Genomic DNA, 18,470 nt, shown 5'->3' with positions numbered 1-18,470 from the left:
GTTCTAAATTTGCTTCTATCCTGTCTACAGGATGGATTCCAGGGAAAAGGATGTTGATGCTATAGGGGAGAATGATGTAGGAGCTACTAGCATGGGAGAGATCGATACCTCCACTCTACTTCGAGGTTTAGCTCGGTAGGTTTGGGAAGAAATTAGGCGAGACTCTAAAGTATAGAACTGCTCACCTATGAACCAAGGTTGTTCAATTGACCAATTTACTTGCCTAAAACCTTCTACATTTTTGGGTGGTGCTGACCCACTCATAGTGGAGAGCTGGGTGTAAGAAATGGAGAAAATGTTGGCAGTGTTGTCTTGCATTGAGGCATAGAAGGTTCTCTTCATTACCTTTAAGCTAACAGGGGAGGCCGAGCGTTGATGGCAAGCAGTGAAACTGCTGGAGGAACAGCAGGCAGTACCCACGGATATGACCTAGAGTCGATTTAAGGAGCTTTTCTATTATCGATACTTCCCTACCACCACCAAGGCTGTAAATGCAGAGGAATTCTTCCACCTGACTCGAGGGCAACTTACTGTGCAGCAGTACGCTGCGAAGTTCATGGAGCTCTCTCGTTTTGCACCTTTTATGGTTCCAGATGAATTCCAGAAGGCGAGGTGGTTTAAGAGGGGGTTGAAACCGAGAATTCAAGAACAAGTGATAGTCCTGAAGGTACAGAGCTTTTCAGAACTGGTGGATAGAGCCACCATGGCAGAACTGAGTCTGCTGAGGAGTGCAAAGATGGCAGAGCAGAGGAAGAGGCCTATGCCTCCCAATTTTTTTTATGATGCCAAATAGGGCTCGTGAAAGAGGGACAGATATGTTGGGCGACAGAGATTTGATAGAGGTGATCGAGGACGACAGATCGATTCGTCACCTCCTATTGTGCTCGTTGTAAATTGAGGCATTGGGGAGAATGCCTAGTTAGGAACATTAAGTGCTATCAGTGCGGCAGACACGGCCACATGGCCAATGATTGTCGAGGATTGTTGAACAACGCATCTGCTCCTAATCAACACCAGAGGAATAAGCCACTGCCTCGTGGTGGTCTGGCGCGTTTGTATGCCATGGTTCTGGCCGACAAGGATACTGCTCGTGGTGCAGGAGTAGGTATGATTTTATATTAATGGTTGATTTGATTTTAAATTCATATGCTTACTTAGAATTGTGGAGTATATTGAATTTGTGGTATAATGATGGTTAAGTAATTTTAGAGTTTTATAAAAGGATTAATTGACAAAATTCTTTTAAGGAGGGGAGAATGTAATAACCCGGGAAAAAATATATAATTAAAAAAAATTAAAATTAAAAAAATTGAATTGAATTGATTAATTAATTAATTAAAATAATATATATATATATATATATATATAAGATTATATAATATAATAAAGTAATGGTTATAATATTATTTATATATATATAAAGCTTGTTGAAGAAGCATCTTCATCCAATTTCAATTTGAAATTTAGAAAGTTGTGTCCAATACTGAGCTTCTCTCTGCGTCTCGTCTCACTCCTTATGCTCTCCACTTTCTCTCTTCTCAATTTCTCGGCAAATATTTGACCGATCGAAAATCAGAGAATACCACTGGACTCCATTTTTCACCACCGACATTTCTACCGGAGTAGATTTGTCGTAGGAGCGATGTAGGCATATCTCCTGGGGTAAGGCAAATTCTCACTCTTACCTCAATTTTTCTTAAATTTTAAACCAAATTGACGATCGGAAACCACCACAATAATCTAGGAATGATTCTCTACAAGTCTAACGGAACAAATTTCTCATCGGGTCGTTTTAGGCATAGCCCCAAAACTAGGATAAAGGGGTCATTTAGAAATTAATTGTTATTTAATTATTGTATATTAGGAAATATTAAAATAGTATTTTATTGGGGTTGATTTGATTGAATCAAGGTTCGGGTGAGCGCCGCTGGTATAAATTTGGGAATCCTACAGACGTGGTTCAAGAAATCAGGTAAGGGGGAATAAAATTATATCAGTATTTTATTAAGGTGAACCGGCTATTTACGAGCATATGAAGCCTAGTATTTATCTATATGATTTTCAGAACAGCCTGAGTACTAGAAAATGATGATTTTATGATGATTTTGTTTAAGGTTTATATTTGGGATAATTGCATATGATATTAAAACCGTGTGGCATGAGAACATTTTTTCCTAATAAATTGAATATGAATTTTCTATGGTATTTGGGCTTGCATGAGAGGACGTTTGGAATGATTATGGCATGATGAATGAATTGTTATGTTTAACTCCTGTGTGGAAATGTATTGATCTGTTGGATTATTGTGTGGAAATGTATTGATCCATTGGATTCCTGTGTGGAAATGCATTGATGCGTCTGTGTGAATTAACTGGTGTGGTTATTCGTATGCATCTCAATATAATGTTGGTATGAGGAGGTTCTTATATTGTTTAGATATAAATCATAATATGACGTTGGCAGGTCGAGGAGCTCGTCATATTGTCATTTATATGGGGTAGGACATTGGCAGATCGAGGAGCTTGTTCTACTAATGTACTATGGGTAGGTCATGGGGATTGAATACTGGTGAATAGTGGTACAGTGTGGACCATGTGTCGCAGAAGCCGGAGAGGTGCCTATGTGGGCCACATTATATCCTATGTGGATTATGGCACCTGTGTGGGCCATGTTATGTATCCTGTGTGGATGATGGCGCCTATGTGGGCCATGTTATGTACCCTGTGTGGATAGCGGTGTCTGTGTGGGCCATATGTAGATAAAAATTACGTAGATGCTTGTGTGGGCCACATACTGATATGTACGCATATGTACGCAGTTGCTTTTGTGGGCCACGTACTAAGGACATTGGAAGACGAAGTACGAAATACATGATTCCTATGTGGATGTATTGTGCGCATGTGAATTTAATTATAGCATAATAATAATAGCATAGCATATTGTGAATGCATGTATATGCATGTGACGAGGTAAACATACCGTCGGGGGCTTGCTAAGAAAGGTGAGTGTTCTAATAAGTAGTTTCTTGGTATCAGTGCAAAGGGATGCTACTTGTATGGGTGGGTAATCGTTCCGATCCTTGGAAACCTTTGCCTTTAAAATAATAAAGATGTGTATACTAGTGGTAAGGTAATTCTTCACTTGACGGCTTACTGAGTAAGGTGAGTGCTCTAATAGGTAGTTTTTGGTACTAGAGCAGAGGAAAGCTACTTGTATGGGCGGGTAATCTTCCCTATTCTCAGGGACTTTCGCCTGCATAAAAATTATATACTTGTGCATATTGGATATGGGTATGATATCAGATGTCAATAATGTTATTAATGATACATCTTCTCAGTTGTTATGGATATTATATAAGAAGTAGTTTATTTTGATATGTAAATATTAAAACTCATTTGTCACAGACTGTTATAATTTATACTCTTACTGAGAAGTGTCTCACCCTAGTGGATTAACAACTTTTCAGGTTCTTCTAGAGATCGAGCTTGAAGACCTGGGCTGAGACTATTTTTGGTAGTTTCTTTTTAGGGTATTGTGAAATACTGGTATATATACAGATATATTTGTACTGGGTTATGTTTTAAATGCTTGTTGTGGATACAGATATCTGGATGTTGTAGTATTCATTTTTGGGTTGTTATATAGAACTCTGGTATTTATTTGAGGTTATTTATTTATTTTCCGCTGTGTGCATGTTTATTATGGTATCAGATACAAGTGATTGGAACACGTGGCACCCGAGCCCCACTTGATGGGTTCGAGGCGTCACAAGTACAAAGTTTTGGCATGTATGAGCAGTCAAACTAGTAAGCACTCCTCTTGCTCCTCATTTCAAACTTAGTGTGGCTTTAGCTCCTAAATCAAATGAGGAAGGTAAGTATATATCAGAGGTTCCTTATGCAAGTGATATTGGTAGTCTGATGTATGCAATGGTTTGTACTAAACCTGATATTTCACAAGCTGTTATTATGGTGAGCTGGTATATGCATGATCCAGGTAAAGGATATTGGCAAACTATGAAATGGATTTTGAGATATATTATGAATACAATTGATGTTGGTATAGTATTTGAGAAAAATAATACTATTGATCAATGTATTGTTGGATATGTGGATTATGATTTTGCAGGTGATCTGGATAAACGTCGATCAACTACTAGATATGTTTTTACATTTGCTAATGGTTTAGCAGTGAGTTGGAGGTCTACCTTACAGTCTACCATTGTCTTGTCTACAACAGAAGCAGAGTACGTAGCAGTTTCAGAGGCTGTTAAGGAAGCTATTTGGTTGCAGGGTTTACTTGAAAATTTGGGAGTTGTTTAGAAGCACATTGTTGTGTTCTATGATGGCCAGAGTGCTATTCATTTGGTAAAGAACCAAGTCTACCATGCACAAACGAAACACATCGACGTTCGGTTTCATTTTATTTGGGATATTATTGATGGAGGCAAGATACTTCTTCAAACGATTGCTACAACTGAAAATTCCGCAGATATGTTGATAAAGATTGTGACAACTATCAAGTTCAAATATTGTTTGGTCTTGATCAATACCCTGCAAGTCTGAATATTTTTGGAAGGCGCTAATGATGTGGAGCTTCATAAAATGTTGGTGACTAAAAAATTTGTTGAATTTATCGTCAAGGTGGAGATTTGTTATTTTTTGTCCCACATTGGTATAAAAGGTTGTTTTGATAATTTGTATTATTTGTCTCACATTGGAGAGAAGTGTTTTTTTGGACTTGAGGTTGAAGCTATAAAAAGAGTTCAACTCCCCATTTGTAAAACACACCTCAAAGTTGTACTTTGTCAAGAAATAGTAGATTGATCGTTAGCGCCGGAGGACATAGGTAAATTTATACCGAACCTCGTTAATTTCTTGTCTTGTTCTTTTTACTATTTTATTATTAGTTTTTGTATTGCTTTAGTTTTTTATATATTCAATAGCAATAGTTGTAGTATTGGTGTTTGGCACAAGTGGGGTGCCCGGCACAACAATGTCTTATTAGGGCAAGGTTGATCAACCGTAATGGTAGGATTTTGGGTCAAAATTGAAATGAATAAATAAAGCCATACTTTATTAAAAAAAAAAGGGGGGGGGGGGTGGGTTCACGTGTCCCAAGTACAAGTGAGTGTGCATACTATCAAGCACATACAAGAAAATGCAAAAGAAACAAAAAGGAAAATAGAAAGGGGAATACAGTAGAACTCTAGTATTGTATATAAGGTTGGGTAAATCATGGTTCCCATTGCGTAGTTGACATGCATGTATGGACAGGTATATCCCCGGTTTCCTTTTGGGTCCGGGCTGATTTTGCTTATGTTTTTATGGTATCGGAGTTTTATTTATTATGTGAAAAAATATATATATATATATATATATATATATATATATATATCAAAATTTATGGGGCATTACAAAAAAATAAATTATTTAATTAAAAAAACCACTTTGGATATTAAAATTTTTTAGAACAAAAAAACATAGAATTTGGTCCTTAATTTCTTCGAAAACAGTAAAAAATTGATAATAAAAATAGAAAATAGACAAGATCAACAAACACATTTTTCTAATTTATTTCATCATACAAAAATAAAAAAAAATTACAAAATAACAATAATATCAAGTTGACTAACAACGATACCAAACCGACCCTCAAATTTACTGTCCCAAATTACCTCAATTAATCCACAAGACGAAGGGAAAATAAAAGTGCCATTATTAACGGCATGCATATGCATTAGTGTGATAGCTATATATATATATATATCTCCTAGTAGCTAGTTTCTAGTTTCTAGTAGCTATATTTTTGTTGGATACAGTGACAACACCATAGGATATCGACTATACAATCTCATCAACAAGAAAGTTATTCACAGCAGGGATGTTATTTTTGAAGAAAATGAATCATGGAAGTGGGACTAGGCTGAATCTTTCAAAGATGCAAAATTGACGCTTGAAGGAGAAGAACCCACACATACAAGAGAAGTGGCTTTCGAGTCACAAGTTCCCGAACTGCAGACACCTCTACACAGTCCACCACAGAGGAATGAATCTCCATCACCATTTGAGCGTGAAATCTCATACATGAGGCCTAAAGGAGCTCGTAATCTAGCTGATCTATATGAAATTACAGAACCTATAGAAGAGTATGTTACTTTGTACTGTTTATTGTTGACTAACGACCTGGTTAGCTTTGAGGAGGCCAACAAAGAAGAAATATGGAGAAAAACGATGGATGAGGAGATTCAATCCATTGAGAAGAACAAGACTTGGGACCTGATAAATCTCCCAAAGGATCGTAAGACTATTGGTATGAAATGGGTCTACAAGACCAAGAAGAACACTCGAAGAAAAGTCTAGAGATACAAAAGTAAGACTTGTCACCAAAGGCTACAAGCAGAAAGAAGGGATTGACTATGGAGAAATCTTTGCCCCAGTTTCCAAGCTTGAAACTATCAAATTACTAACTTTACTATCAGTACAAAATGGATGGAAAATTTACCATATGGACGTGAAATCGGCATTTTTGAATGGTTTTCTAAAAAAAAAAGATCTATATCGATCAACCACCTAGATATGTGAAGAAGGGCAAATAATATAGAGTGTACATACTGAAAAAAGCACTCTATGGTTTGAAGTAGGTACCTCGTGCGTGGAACATGAGAATTGATGACTATTTCTAGAAAAATGGATTAGAAGTGTCCCTACGAGCATGCGCTATACATGAAGATGGAGATAGACGGAAGTAAGTTGATTGTCTGCCTATATGTTGATGATCCAATTTTCACCGGCAACAATCCAGAGATGTTTGCCGCTTTCAAAAGGAGCATGGTCAAAGAATTCGAAATGATGGATATTGGCCAGATGACTCATTTTCTTGGCATAGAAGTCGTGCAAAGCAAGAAGAGAATCTTCATCTCCCAGAGCCATTATGCAAAAGAAGTACTAAAGAAGTTTGGGATGAACAAATGCAATTCTGTGACAACTCCAGTTGAAACGGGATTGGAGTTGAGAAAGAATGAGCAAGGAAATGTTGACCCTACATATTTCAAGAGTTTGATTAGAAGTTTGAGATATTTGACGTACACTAAACAAGACATACTTTATGGAGTTAGACTTGTCAGTAAGTACATGGAGACTCCTGACTAGTCCCATTTGAATGCAGCGAAAAGGATACTCCGTTATGTCAAAGGTACCATTACCGATGGTATGTTCTATTCATCAAGAGGTGATTGCAAACTTATCGACTATTCAGATAGCGATTGGGGAAAAGATCTTGATGAAAGAAAAAGCACAATTGGATTCACATTCTTCATGGGAGATACAGCGTTTACATGGTCATCAAAGAAGCAACCCATTGTAACGCTGTCATGATGTGAAGTTGAGTATGTTGCTGTCAGCTCAGTTGTTTTTCATGATATATGGATCAGGAATATGCTGAAGTGTCTAAGATTTCTTCAAAATAATCCCACAGAAGTCTACATCAATAATCGATCAATGATTGCACTTGCGAAGAATCCAATTTACCAGGAAAGAAGCAAACATATTGATACTCGGTATCATTTTATCAAAGAGCATGTCAAGAAGAAAGAAGTGGATCGGAGTTGATATCCTATAGAACGTATGATCAGATTGTTGGCATTTTCAAAAAGCCACTCAGGCATGATATTTTTGCAAGACTGAAGATAATGCTCGAAATGACAAAACCAAGAGAGTCAAGTTTAAGGGAGGATGTTGAAAATTAAACTTGACTTGAGATGGCCGGTAGCCCACCTCTGTTGAATTTGGGCTGGAGTCGGCAGCAATCTCACCAAAATCTCACCAACTTTAGTCACCATCGTTGATTACATTGTTCTAACCTTACTAAAAATAGATGTGTGTGTAATCTAAAATGCGATGTAGAGAGGGTAAATAACCAGTGAGTAAGAGAAACTGTATTTTTGAGAATTTCTCTATATTTTGTTTCAGATTATTTATTGAAATCAATTGAATCTATTTGTGTGTAAATCTCATTGAATTTCAATCATGATCAGTGATTGAGTAAGTCTCCTCCACCCATCAACGTGAAGGTTAGTGGTAACTTTATAAAATTTTGAAAGAAAAATTGGACCCATTGTCTTGGAGTGTAGTCCTTGTCAAGGTATCAAATTTCCAGTTTGCACGTATTGACAATACAGATAGACACACACAGACACGAATGCACACACGCGCAAATGAAGTTAATATAATTTTAGTGCAATTTGGAAGAAGGAAGCCAATATGGTACTAGTTGAAATTTGGCTAGCATAAAATTTTACATTAATATATGTATACACATAATGCTAGTTTATTTTAAAATATTAATATTATCAATAAATGAGTTGTACTTATTAAATTTATGTAATCTATATATATAGCTGCTTCTTCTTCTCCCAATTTCTTTGGACCCCATTTACAACTTGGAAAAAAAAAAAAAGTAAAGTATGAATGAGTTCTGTTTGATTATCTATAAAAGTGAGAAAGAAAGTAAAAGATTACCAAACCAATTAACACAAATTTGATTTCAATACCATTAATATTTTATTTTTTTTAATGTTGAATTATACTAGAATATTTTTTAATAATTTTTAATATAGAGAGAAAATACAACAAAAAATAAATTTCTTACTTTTTTTCCTTTTCTTTCCTTTCTTTTCCAAAAAAAAAAAAATGGTTGATTGGTTCAATCTAACTTGGGTGTCAAATCTAATTTTATAAAATTAATTAATAAGCACAACTTCTTAGTTGTGCCAATTAAAAATATATGCACTAAAATAATTATCACACTAGCTTTATATTTGTTTTTTTTTTTTTAAATGTACTGAATATCTGGGTTTTCTAAGTTAAAGCATAATTTTAATCAAAGTACCACTAATTATTAACCAAAAAAAACTAAAATTGTAAAACAATTATATCATAGCTAAATGTTAAATTATGAAATAAAAGATTTGTAGAATTCAAGTACTGTTCATCCATCATAAGATTAATGAACCATTTCACACCCAGCCAGTTCTAACATCCATCCTCGAGTACTTGTGGTGCATATAAAACTTCCAAAAACAAGATTAAAATAAACTAAGCTGCAGATTAATTAAGATTGATTGATTATTTAGGTTACCAAGCAATTAATTAAGCTAGCCAATCACTTAACTAGCAATTAATTAGTTAATCAATTAATCTTCCTGCAATTCGTTCTGATCTCTCCTTGGCTCGCAGTGATGAGAGGCTTAAAGTTTCCCATGTTGATCATGGCCGCCGGGAAGTCGCGCAAGAAGGCTTCGTGGTTGGCGCTGTAGTTCTTCACCAGCTGGTCGCTGAGTTTGCTGAAGTCGCCACTGTACAGCACCTGGTCGGAGTGGAGCAGAGCCGTGGAGGTCTCCAAGTTGTTGAAGTAGACGTTGTCGAAGCTGTATGGAGTTTGGTGATCGAGCGGTTCTACGTTGTTGTCTCCGCCGCTTTGGGGACAATTGTCGCGTAACCGCGCGGCGAAAAAAGGGTTGATGAAAGCGTCGGTGTAGATGCGTTGCCGGAAGCTTACGCAGCGGGCGTTGCCGACGGTGTGGGCGGCGGAGAGGAGAACCAGTTCCTTTATGCCCATGCCGTGGTTTTGGAAGACGGAGATGAGAGTAGAGAGGGAGGAGTTAGGCGGAGGAAGGTTCTTGGGGTCGTTTGCGGCGGCGAGGCTCACCACTTTGGTGTCTCTTCTACCCAGCAGCGGGTCGTACCATGGGCCTCCGGACTTATATATATATATATATATATATAAAAAGACAGGAGTTGGGATTATTTATTTATCTTTTTATACGTAGAGAGGCTAATTCTCAATATTCAACATTGACAAATTTGTGATTTGTTTTTGAAAAATTAATTTTTATATATTTTGGACGCGAAACATATATTTTTAAGCTAATTGGTTCGAGATTTTTGATAGGCTATTGCATATTGACCTGAAAACTAGAATTTGAATTGCTTAAAACAATTTGGTTTCGAATCAAATCATGTTCGACCCTAATTACACATCTCAAATGCATATATGGAGGGATAACGAGATTGTGATATCAGCTATATGTATGTTGTCGCTTTTAACATTGTGTAGTATTAATTTTGACAATCAACCAGTTGTTATCTTTTAAAAAATGGTTTTGAGAAGTTATTGAAATAAGTGAATAAATTGATTATACTCACAATAAGGATGGCATCGCGGGCTGCTACAGCTAAAATATCTGCACATGACATGGAGTTTCTTGTACATACTTTATTAACGGCATCTTTTATATTATCTATCACTTCAAAACCCCTAGCCGAATCTTTATTGTAGATGGCATTTTTTTCCCCCTTGACTTGAGGAGTGTCATCCAGCAAAATTGACCCATCACAACCCTGTCATTACAAGTGCAGATATATATATATCTATATATATATATATATATCTATATATATATATATATATATATATATATATATATTCATTAATCATTAAAGTGCATATACGTATGAAAACCCTAACTTACATTGACGAAGCAGTCGAGGTAGTGAAGGCGGATAAGCGCAGCTCCAATGGTCTTGTCGTCGTCCATGGCCTTCCTTACCTCATCTCTGAGGGTTTGCAGCGCAGCGGAGCAGGTTTTGTTATAGAAATCAGAACGCAGCTGCGCCCTGCATGTGGGCATCACCACCACCATACACACCACCACCCACTCTAAAATCCCACTACCCATTCTTAATCAATGTTAGACTTCTTAGTCTTTGAATTAATTCAATATATTGGAGATCAATATCTATATATATATATATATATATATATATATATATATATATATATAGAAAGAGAGACAAGAAAATAAGGAGGAAGATATATATGTGCAATGCACCTGATAAGAGAGAGAAAAAAAAAAAGTTTATATATATATATAATGGTAATCTTTTATTTTGTATTTGATTGAAGGAGGGGATTGATCATATCATAAATAGATTTGCGTAAAGCCCTAATGGCACTACGGAAAAGAAAATTAAGACCGATGTGGTCCTCCCGTGGAGCTTTACCATTCAATAAAAATATTCCAAATAATAAATCTCACATGGCATGGTATACACATAATCTAATGGAATCAATTGTCTTACAGTGTTTTTATTGGATGAAAAGGCTTGATAGGAGGACCATGCCGGTCCTCCAAGAGACCAAGGTGAAACATACATGTGCAATGCACATGATGGCAAAAATAAGAGGGAGATTAAAAAAATAAAAGAAAATAAAAAGATATATATATATATATATATATATATATATATATATATATAATGCACCTTTTACCTTTAAAAAAAAAAAAAGAATTATTTTGTATTTGATTGAAGGAGTCAATGAAAAAATTATAGAATGTGTCTGCCCTTCCTTATCGTCAATGTGCTTGTTATGTTGATGTCAGATACATAGTAAGTGAGTTTCAATCATGATAAGTATGAAATTAAAAGAAATGAGACTCACTATCTACGTGTCTGGCATCAACATAATAGGTACAGAAACACCTAAAGGGGCAAGCACATTCTATAATTTTTCAGAGTTGAGGGGTGACTGTTAAATATGTGCACAATACACCTGAGATGGCACAGTAAAAAAGAAATAAAAACCTAAATGGTAGGTTGTTAGATTCATTCATGGCTACTATGTGTTTTGGATTTGACTGGGAGAAAAATCACAAACATATTCTATATAATAAAAGGAAAAAAAAATTACATATATAAACATTGTGCTTCTAGCTTTTAGAATAGTAAATTACAGACAATAGCACATGGATTACATATGTTAGTAGAATTAAAGAGAGACAAAAATAAAAGTAAAGAGATAAAGTATAAAAAAAATTTATTGTTAATTGTGATATAGTTGACTCCACGATTCATTTCATACAACAAATATAGTCGATATTGTTACTACATATTCATACTTTATGTTTAGGAAAGGTTTTTGATTTGAATTTATGGGAATTTGAACAATCTTATGAGATAATATTTATAGATTAAAACCGTGAGACCCAATAAGTCAATATGCATATAAATGTCTACATTATTGTTAGCATATCTCCCTAATTATATATCTCCCTCTTTTAGGCACATTTGTGTACTTACTGAGTTACCCTTGTAGTCTGCTTCCTTCACCTATAAAAGGATGGCCCTTGTACAAATTTATACATACAAAAAGAATAATACAGAGTTTCTTAGTTTTAACATGGTATTAGAGCATTCTAAACCTAGGTTTTGAGCCTTCTAATCTCCCAGTGCTACCGCGAAACTCTTATCACAGCCCACACCTTGCTCTCGTCTGTCGTGCAGCGTCCTTCTTGATTTTTCAGTGTTTTTGTCTTCTCAAACGTATCGTGGACTCTACTGCTACAACTCTCGGTATCCTCTCTTCTTGATTCTCTAGCACTCTTGTCTTCTCAGACGTATCGTGGACTCTGCTGCTACAACTCTCGGTATCGTGGCCTTCTTGATTTTCCTGCGACGTCCTTCTTGATTCTCTGGCGATGTTCTTGATTCTCCGGAATTCATCATTCAACATCTTCGTCTCACTCTACCATTCTGTTTCTCTTATCTCTCAACGTCATCTCTCGACTTCGTCTCTCAGTGTTAGCTTCGTCTCTCCGGCAGCAGCAACAGCAACGGTGGGTTTTCTTTGGCGCTCTGCTCATTTTGCAATCTTAGTACCTCGTCTTGGTCTCCGACTCACCCAACCCTAAACCCGTAACAGAACCCATACTTTTTTGCTTCTAAAGGTTATGCTGTTGCAACATCTAGTGGTGCCTCCACACAGCCGGCGGGCTGTGATTCAAAATTTAAATATTGTCCTTGCATTTTTTTTTTTTTTCTACATGACCACCACGTGCAGGATATAGATAGCTCTCTGCAATTACGAGCCGCCTCACCTCTCAGTTTCGTATTCAGCTCTCTCTGGCAGCATTCTTTCTCTAGAGAAGCACCAATTTTTCGGCGTGGTATCTCTCAGAATCATCTCCCAGAGTGCTCATATCTCCTAGATTCATCTCTCAAATTTCATTAAATTGCTCTTTGCTCTACATCGGTCAGTATTATCCATTTTTTTTAATGGCATCTTTAACTGATGTTGCTCGCCCTATAGAGATTGTTTTGAATGGCTCCAACTACAATACTTGGGCCAACAAATGTAAGTTTTTTTTATTGGTTGGTGATTATGGCGTTTTGTCACTGGAACAAAACAAAAACCCACAAAAACTGACACGCAATCCACAGAGGAGTTTGATGAGACTCTTGATGAATAGGAAAGTACTCACTATAAGATCCTTTCCTGGTTCATTAATACATCAGTTCCTACTATTCAGAGTCTACTTCCTAAGTTTCGTAATGCCAAACTTGCTTGGGATTTTTTGGAAAAATGATACAATTGTGGTAGTGATGCTACTCTCGAGTTTTAGTTGAAAACTAGGCTTTCCCAAATGTGTCAGGAACTTGGAAAGTCTATTGCCGAGTTTCATGTTCAGGTCAGTGGCATTTGGGATCAGCTTTCTCAAGCTGACCCTGCTTTTTCTGATGAGCAGTCGATTAAGCTTTTTGCTGCATATCGAGATCGTCGTCACTTTATATACTTAATGATGCATATCCGAAATGAATTTGAAAATACTTGAGCTTCTTTGTTACATCAATATCCTCTTCCTACACTTGAAGTTGCTCTTACGGAGCTCATTCTGAGGAGACACAACAATAGACTCGTCAGGTTCATTCTACCAATATGGTCTTGGCTACTGCTTCGTCTAGCTCCTCTACTCTAGTTACTTATGCTATAGCTATAGCTTCTTCTAAATCCTGTCATTTCAATGGCCAGTACCACTATTGTAAAGAAGACAGCCACCATATTTTCGATTGTCCTAAGAAGAAGGCCAAGGATGCTAGGGGTGCTCTCAAGGCTAAGGCATCTTACTCTTCCAAGCCTGTTGCTGCTGTCTCCACCAGCTCCTCAGTTTTTGCTCCATCTTCTGCACCTCCTTTGTTGTTTCTTTCTATAGCTGACCTTGAGGCAATTATCACCCAAGTTCTATCCCGCACTTCTACTACCTTATTAGTCTCCATAGGTACCTCTACACCTTGGTTTATTGATTCTGCCTATTGCAATCAAATGACTTTTGATTCCTCTTTAGCTACACATAAGCAATCTTTAAATCATGTTCCTTTAATTTATACTGTTGATGGTTCACATATGTCTGTTTGTCATCTTGGTCATGTTTCTACTCCTACTTTTTCTGTACCTGATACATATGTTGTGCCCAACTTGTCTCTCAATCTCCTTTCTGTTGGTCAACTTGTTGAAAGTGATTTGATCTTAACATTTTCTCACAAAGGTTGTGATGTGCAAGATCCTAAGACGGGCCAGCTTGTTGGGATCAGGCGTAAAGTTGGTCGCCTTTTCAAGCTCACATCTCTGCATTTGCCTCATTCGTGTTCTCTTCCGTCTCTTTCTACTGCGGTGTCTTCCAGTGTTTGCCATTCTTGTCTCGGTCATACCTCTTTGTCTCGTGTTCCGTATTTAGCTTTAAGTGGTTACTTAGGAAAGGTTAAGTTTGAACCTTTTGATTGTATGCCTTGTCAACTTGGGAAACAAAAGGTTTTACCTTTTAATGAAAGTAATTCTTTGTCTTCTGTACCTTTTGATTTGGTCCATTCTGATATTTGGGGACCTGCTTCTATCCTTACTAAGGGCAGGTCTTGTTACCTTGTCATTTTTATCGATGATTACTCTCGGTATACATGGATTTATCTTTTGCATGATCGCACTGGGTTACTTAATGTTTTTCATGACTTTAAGCAAATAATTAAAACTCAGTTTGATCACACCATTAAAGTATTTCAGTCCGATAATGCCCTGGAATATACTTCTACCCTTTTCATTGAAGAACTTCAAGAGGTCAGCATGCTATCCCATTGGTCCTGTCCATCCACCTCCCAACAGAATGATCGTGCAGAACATAAGCATTGTCACATTCTTGACATTGTTCGCTCTCAACTCTTCTCTACATCCCTCCCAGAATCCTTTTGGGGTGAAGTTGCTCTTATCGTTATTTACACTATTAATTGGGTTCCAACCCCTACTATTTCCAATAAATCTCTATATGAGGCTCTCTATAGTAAGGTACCTAATTATTCTCTTCTCAAAGTATTTGGTTGTGCTTGCTTTGTTTTACTCCCACCTCATGAACATACAAAACTTGAACCTCGCTCTCGTCTCTGTTGCTTTCTTGGTTATGGCATTGAACACAAGGGTTATCGGTGCTACAACCCCATAGCCAAGCGTCTTTGAGTCTCTCGACACGTTCAGTTTTAGGAACACAAAATTTTCACTAGTATCTCTCCATTTTATTCCAATTGTCCCCCATACTCTCTCATTTTCACTGACCCTACCATAGATCCCTCTTCCGATTTTTCCTCTAATGCATGTCATGACAGCTCATCAGGTGATCACTCCGCATCTGCCTCTCCCAAACCTGGACCGTCTAATGATCATGCCATTGCATCCACTCACCCTGAGTCCTCTTATTTGGATGTCCATCGTTCTAGTCGAGTAAGGGCACCTCCTACCTATCTTAGTGATTATCACTGTTTTTCTACTCCTGACTCCCTTCACGAGCCTCACAATTATCATGAAGCTTGTTCTGTTCCTATTTGGCAGTAAGCTATGTCTAAAGAAATTGACGCACTTCATAAAACTCATACTTGGGACCTGGTTGACCTGCCTCCAGGAAATACTATAGTTGGGAACAAATGGGTGTATGAATGAAAAACAAAGTCGAACGATTCTGAAGTAAGACATAAAGCTCATTTAGTGGCAAAGGGCTTTACTAAGGAATATAGCATTGATTATGAGGAAACCTTTGCCCCTGTATTACCTCTGTTCGCTCCCTTTTGGCTGTTGCCTTTGCGCGAAGATGGCTTTATTTCAAATGGATTTCAAGAATGCCTTCTTACATGGTGATTTAGCTTAGGAGGTATATATGCAACCCCCTCTAGGGTATCCTTATTCTCCTAGTAAGGTCTGTCGTCTCAACTGTGCTTTATATGGGCTTAAGCAAGCTCCTCGTGCTTAGTTTGCCAAGTTCAGCTCCACTGTTTCACAGCTTGGGTTTGCTTCTAGCCCTTATGATTCAGTCCTTTTTACCCATCAAACTGCTACTGGCATCACTATTCTACTACTTTATGTTGATGATATGAACATTAATGGTGATGATACTTCTGGTATTCATAAGCTTAAGCAATTTCTGTGTCAACAGTTTGAAATGAAAGACCTCGGTTCTCTTCGCTACTTCCTTGGCTTAGAAGTTTCTTCTACCTCTTATGGCTACTCTTTGACCCCAAGCCAAATATGCTTCTGATCTTCTCACACGTGCTGGTCTGATTGTAAGATAACTGATAGTTCGCTGGAGCCCAACATCAAACTCCGTCCTACTGATGGGGAGCTCCTTCTCGATGCCACTCGTTACCGACAGCTTGTTGGGAGCTTGATTTATCTCACTGTCACTAGACCAGACATTGCCTATGCAATACACCTCGTTAGCCAGTTTATGTCGGCTCCTCGTTTCGTTCACTATGCAATTGTTCTTTGCATCTTACAATATGTGAAACGAACATTATTTCATGGGCTTTTTTTTTTCCTCTCACTCATCCTTGATGTTGCAGGTTTATTCAGATGTTGATTAGGCAGGGGACCCTATTGATCGTTGGTCTACCACTTGTTTTCTTTTTCTACTTGGAGACTCTCTTATCTCTTAGCGAAACAAAAAGCATACTATTGTTGCTCCCTCTAGCACTGAGGCTGAGTATCAGACTCTTGCTGATACTACTTCTGAGCTTCTTTAGCTTTGTTGGCTTCTCCAAGATATGGATGTTCCTCAGCCCTCGAGCACTCCGCTTTATTGTGACAATCATAGTGCTTTCCAGATAGCTCACAACGATGTCTTTCATAAACACACTAAACACATCGAGATCGACTGTCATTTTGTGCATCATCATCTTCGGGAAGGGACACTTCGCCTCTTATCAGTTCCTTCGGCTAATCAGTTGGCTGATATCTTCACGAAGGCTCATCCACCTGGTCGCCATCGTACTTTAGTCTACAAACTCTACTTGACATCTTCGATACCATCTTGAGTTTGAAGGGGGATGTTAGCATATCTCCCTAATTATATATCTCCCTCTTTTAGGCACATCTGTGTACTTACTGAGTTACCCTTGTAATCTGCCTCCTTCACCTATAAAAGGATGGCCTTTGTACAGTTTTATACATACAAAAAGAATAATACAGAATTTCTTAGTTTAAACAATTATGAACATTCTTATATATAAAAGAGATTGAATATATATATATATATATATATATATATATATATATATATATATATTTGTGTTCATGTATGTATAGCAAGAAAGGTCTAGTGACTATTAAGAGTAAAGTAATATGCAAAGTAATGTAATTCTTGAGTTGATTACTATTTATATTGTTGACTCAATTGAAAGAATAATAAATCACAAACAAAAACATGTATGATTTCCTATCGTTTTCCTAATATTTTCAAGTTTCAAATAAAATATTTTAAAAAATAATAAAGAGGAAATATATAATATACAAATATATATAGTGAGTGTATATACAAGAATGAGGTATGTTGGTAATATGGTATTTGAGCTTAGGTCCAGCTCAAGTGGTAAGGGTGAACTTATGAATTTGAAGACCCCAAGGTCATGGGTTCGATTCTCCCTTGAGGCATTTTGCCAGCAAATTATCAGAGGTGTGTTAATGGGAGGACAGCTTTCACCCTTTCGAGTTTGGTGTCGTACCATAATGTCCAATGTGGCGCGATGGTAGCTAGAGTCCCTGGTTATCAAAAAAAAATATGGTATTTGATTTGAGTGTAGGATTCATCTAATACAAATCATTATTATTAAGAGTTACGTAGCTAATTGTTTAATTAATTTCATAATTTAATAATTTAATTTAAAACAATATACATAGTTGATAAGGTGTTTTTTTTTTAGATAATCCGGAAATTCCAGCCACCATCGCGCCACTTTGGACACTATGGTGCAGCACCAAACCCGAGGGGTGAAAGTCGTCCGCCCATTGAAACACCCTTGGTAATTCAGGGGGTAAACTCTAAAAGAATAATCGAACTCATGACCTTGAAGTCACCAAAGTCACAAGTTGTCCCTACAACTTGAGTCAACACAGTTGAGCGATACATAGTTGATAAGTTAGCGGTTGTTTATATTGAAATTTGATTAAAGGGTTAGTATATAGATGTAGTACGTATGAAAATGTATTATGTGTCCTCATATGGAATGTCTGTCTTATAGATATCTTAACCCTATAAAGATGATTTATGCTTCAACTTTATAAGACATTTTTATAATTTTTTATTTTAAATTTTAATAAAGAAC

General features: G+C 36.9%; 1 protein-coding gene across 1 annotated transcript; it reads right to left on the bottom strand.

Annotated features, from left to right (window-relative positions):
- Window positions 1-8,954: 8,954 nt before the first annotated feature.
- LOC131147766 (peroxidase 4-like) lies at window positions 8,955-10,770 on the bottom strand. The gene is made up of 3 exons (XM_058097324.1): window positions 10,532-10,770; window positions 10,206-10,400; window positions 8,955-9,759 (listed from the first exon to the last, which is right to left on the bottom strand). Exons 1-3 carry the CDS (start codon window positions 10,736-10,738, stop codon window positions 9,190-9,192), a joined length of 972 nt encoding a protein of 323 aa, XP_057953307.1. The 5' UTR covers window positions 10,739-10,770; the 3' UTR covers window positions 8,955-9,189.
- Window positions 10,771-18,470: the final 7,700 nt, after the last annotated feature.

Source organism: Malania oleifera, chromosome 2 (assembly GCF_029873635.1).
Source record: "Malania oleifera isolate guangnan ecotype guangnan chromosome 2, ASM2987363v1, whole genome shotgun sequence".
NCBI classification, from domain to species: Eukaryota; Viridiplantae; Streptophyta; class Magnoliopsida; order Santalales; family Ximeniaceae; genus Malania; species Malania oleifera.
Note: the sequence above shows the minus strand (reverse complement) of the source record. Positions and strands in the feature narration are given on the sequence as shown.

Excerpts from the sequence above, each read along its gene's own strand:
- LOC131147766 (XM_058097324.1), bottom strand. The coding sequence starts at position 10,738 with ATGGGTAGTGGGATTTTAGAGTGGGTGGTGGTGTGTATGGTGGTGGTG. Across the intron at positions 10,401-10,531 it reads ACCTCGACTGCTTCGTCAAT|GGTTGTGATGGGTCAATTTT; the intron begins GTAAGTTAGGGT and ends TTGTAATGACAG. Across the intron at positions 9,760-10,205 it reads CCCGCGATGCCATCCTTATT|TCCGGAGGCCCATGGTACGA; the intron begins GTGAGTATAATC and ends TATATATATAAG.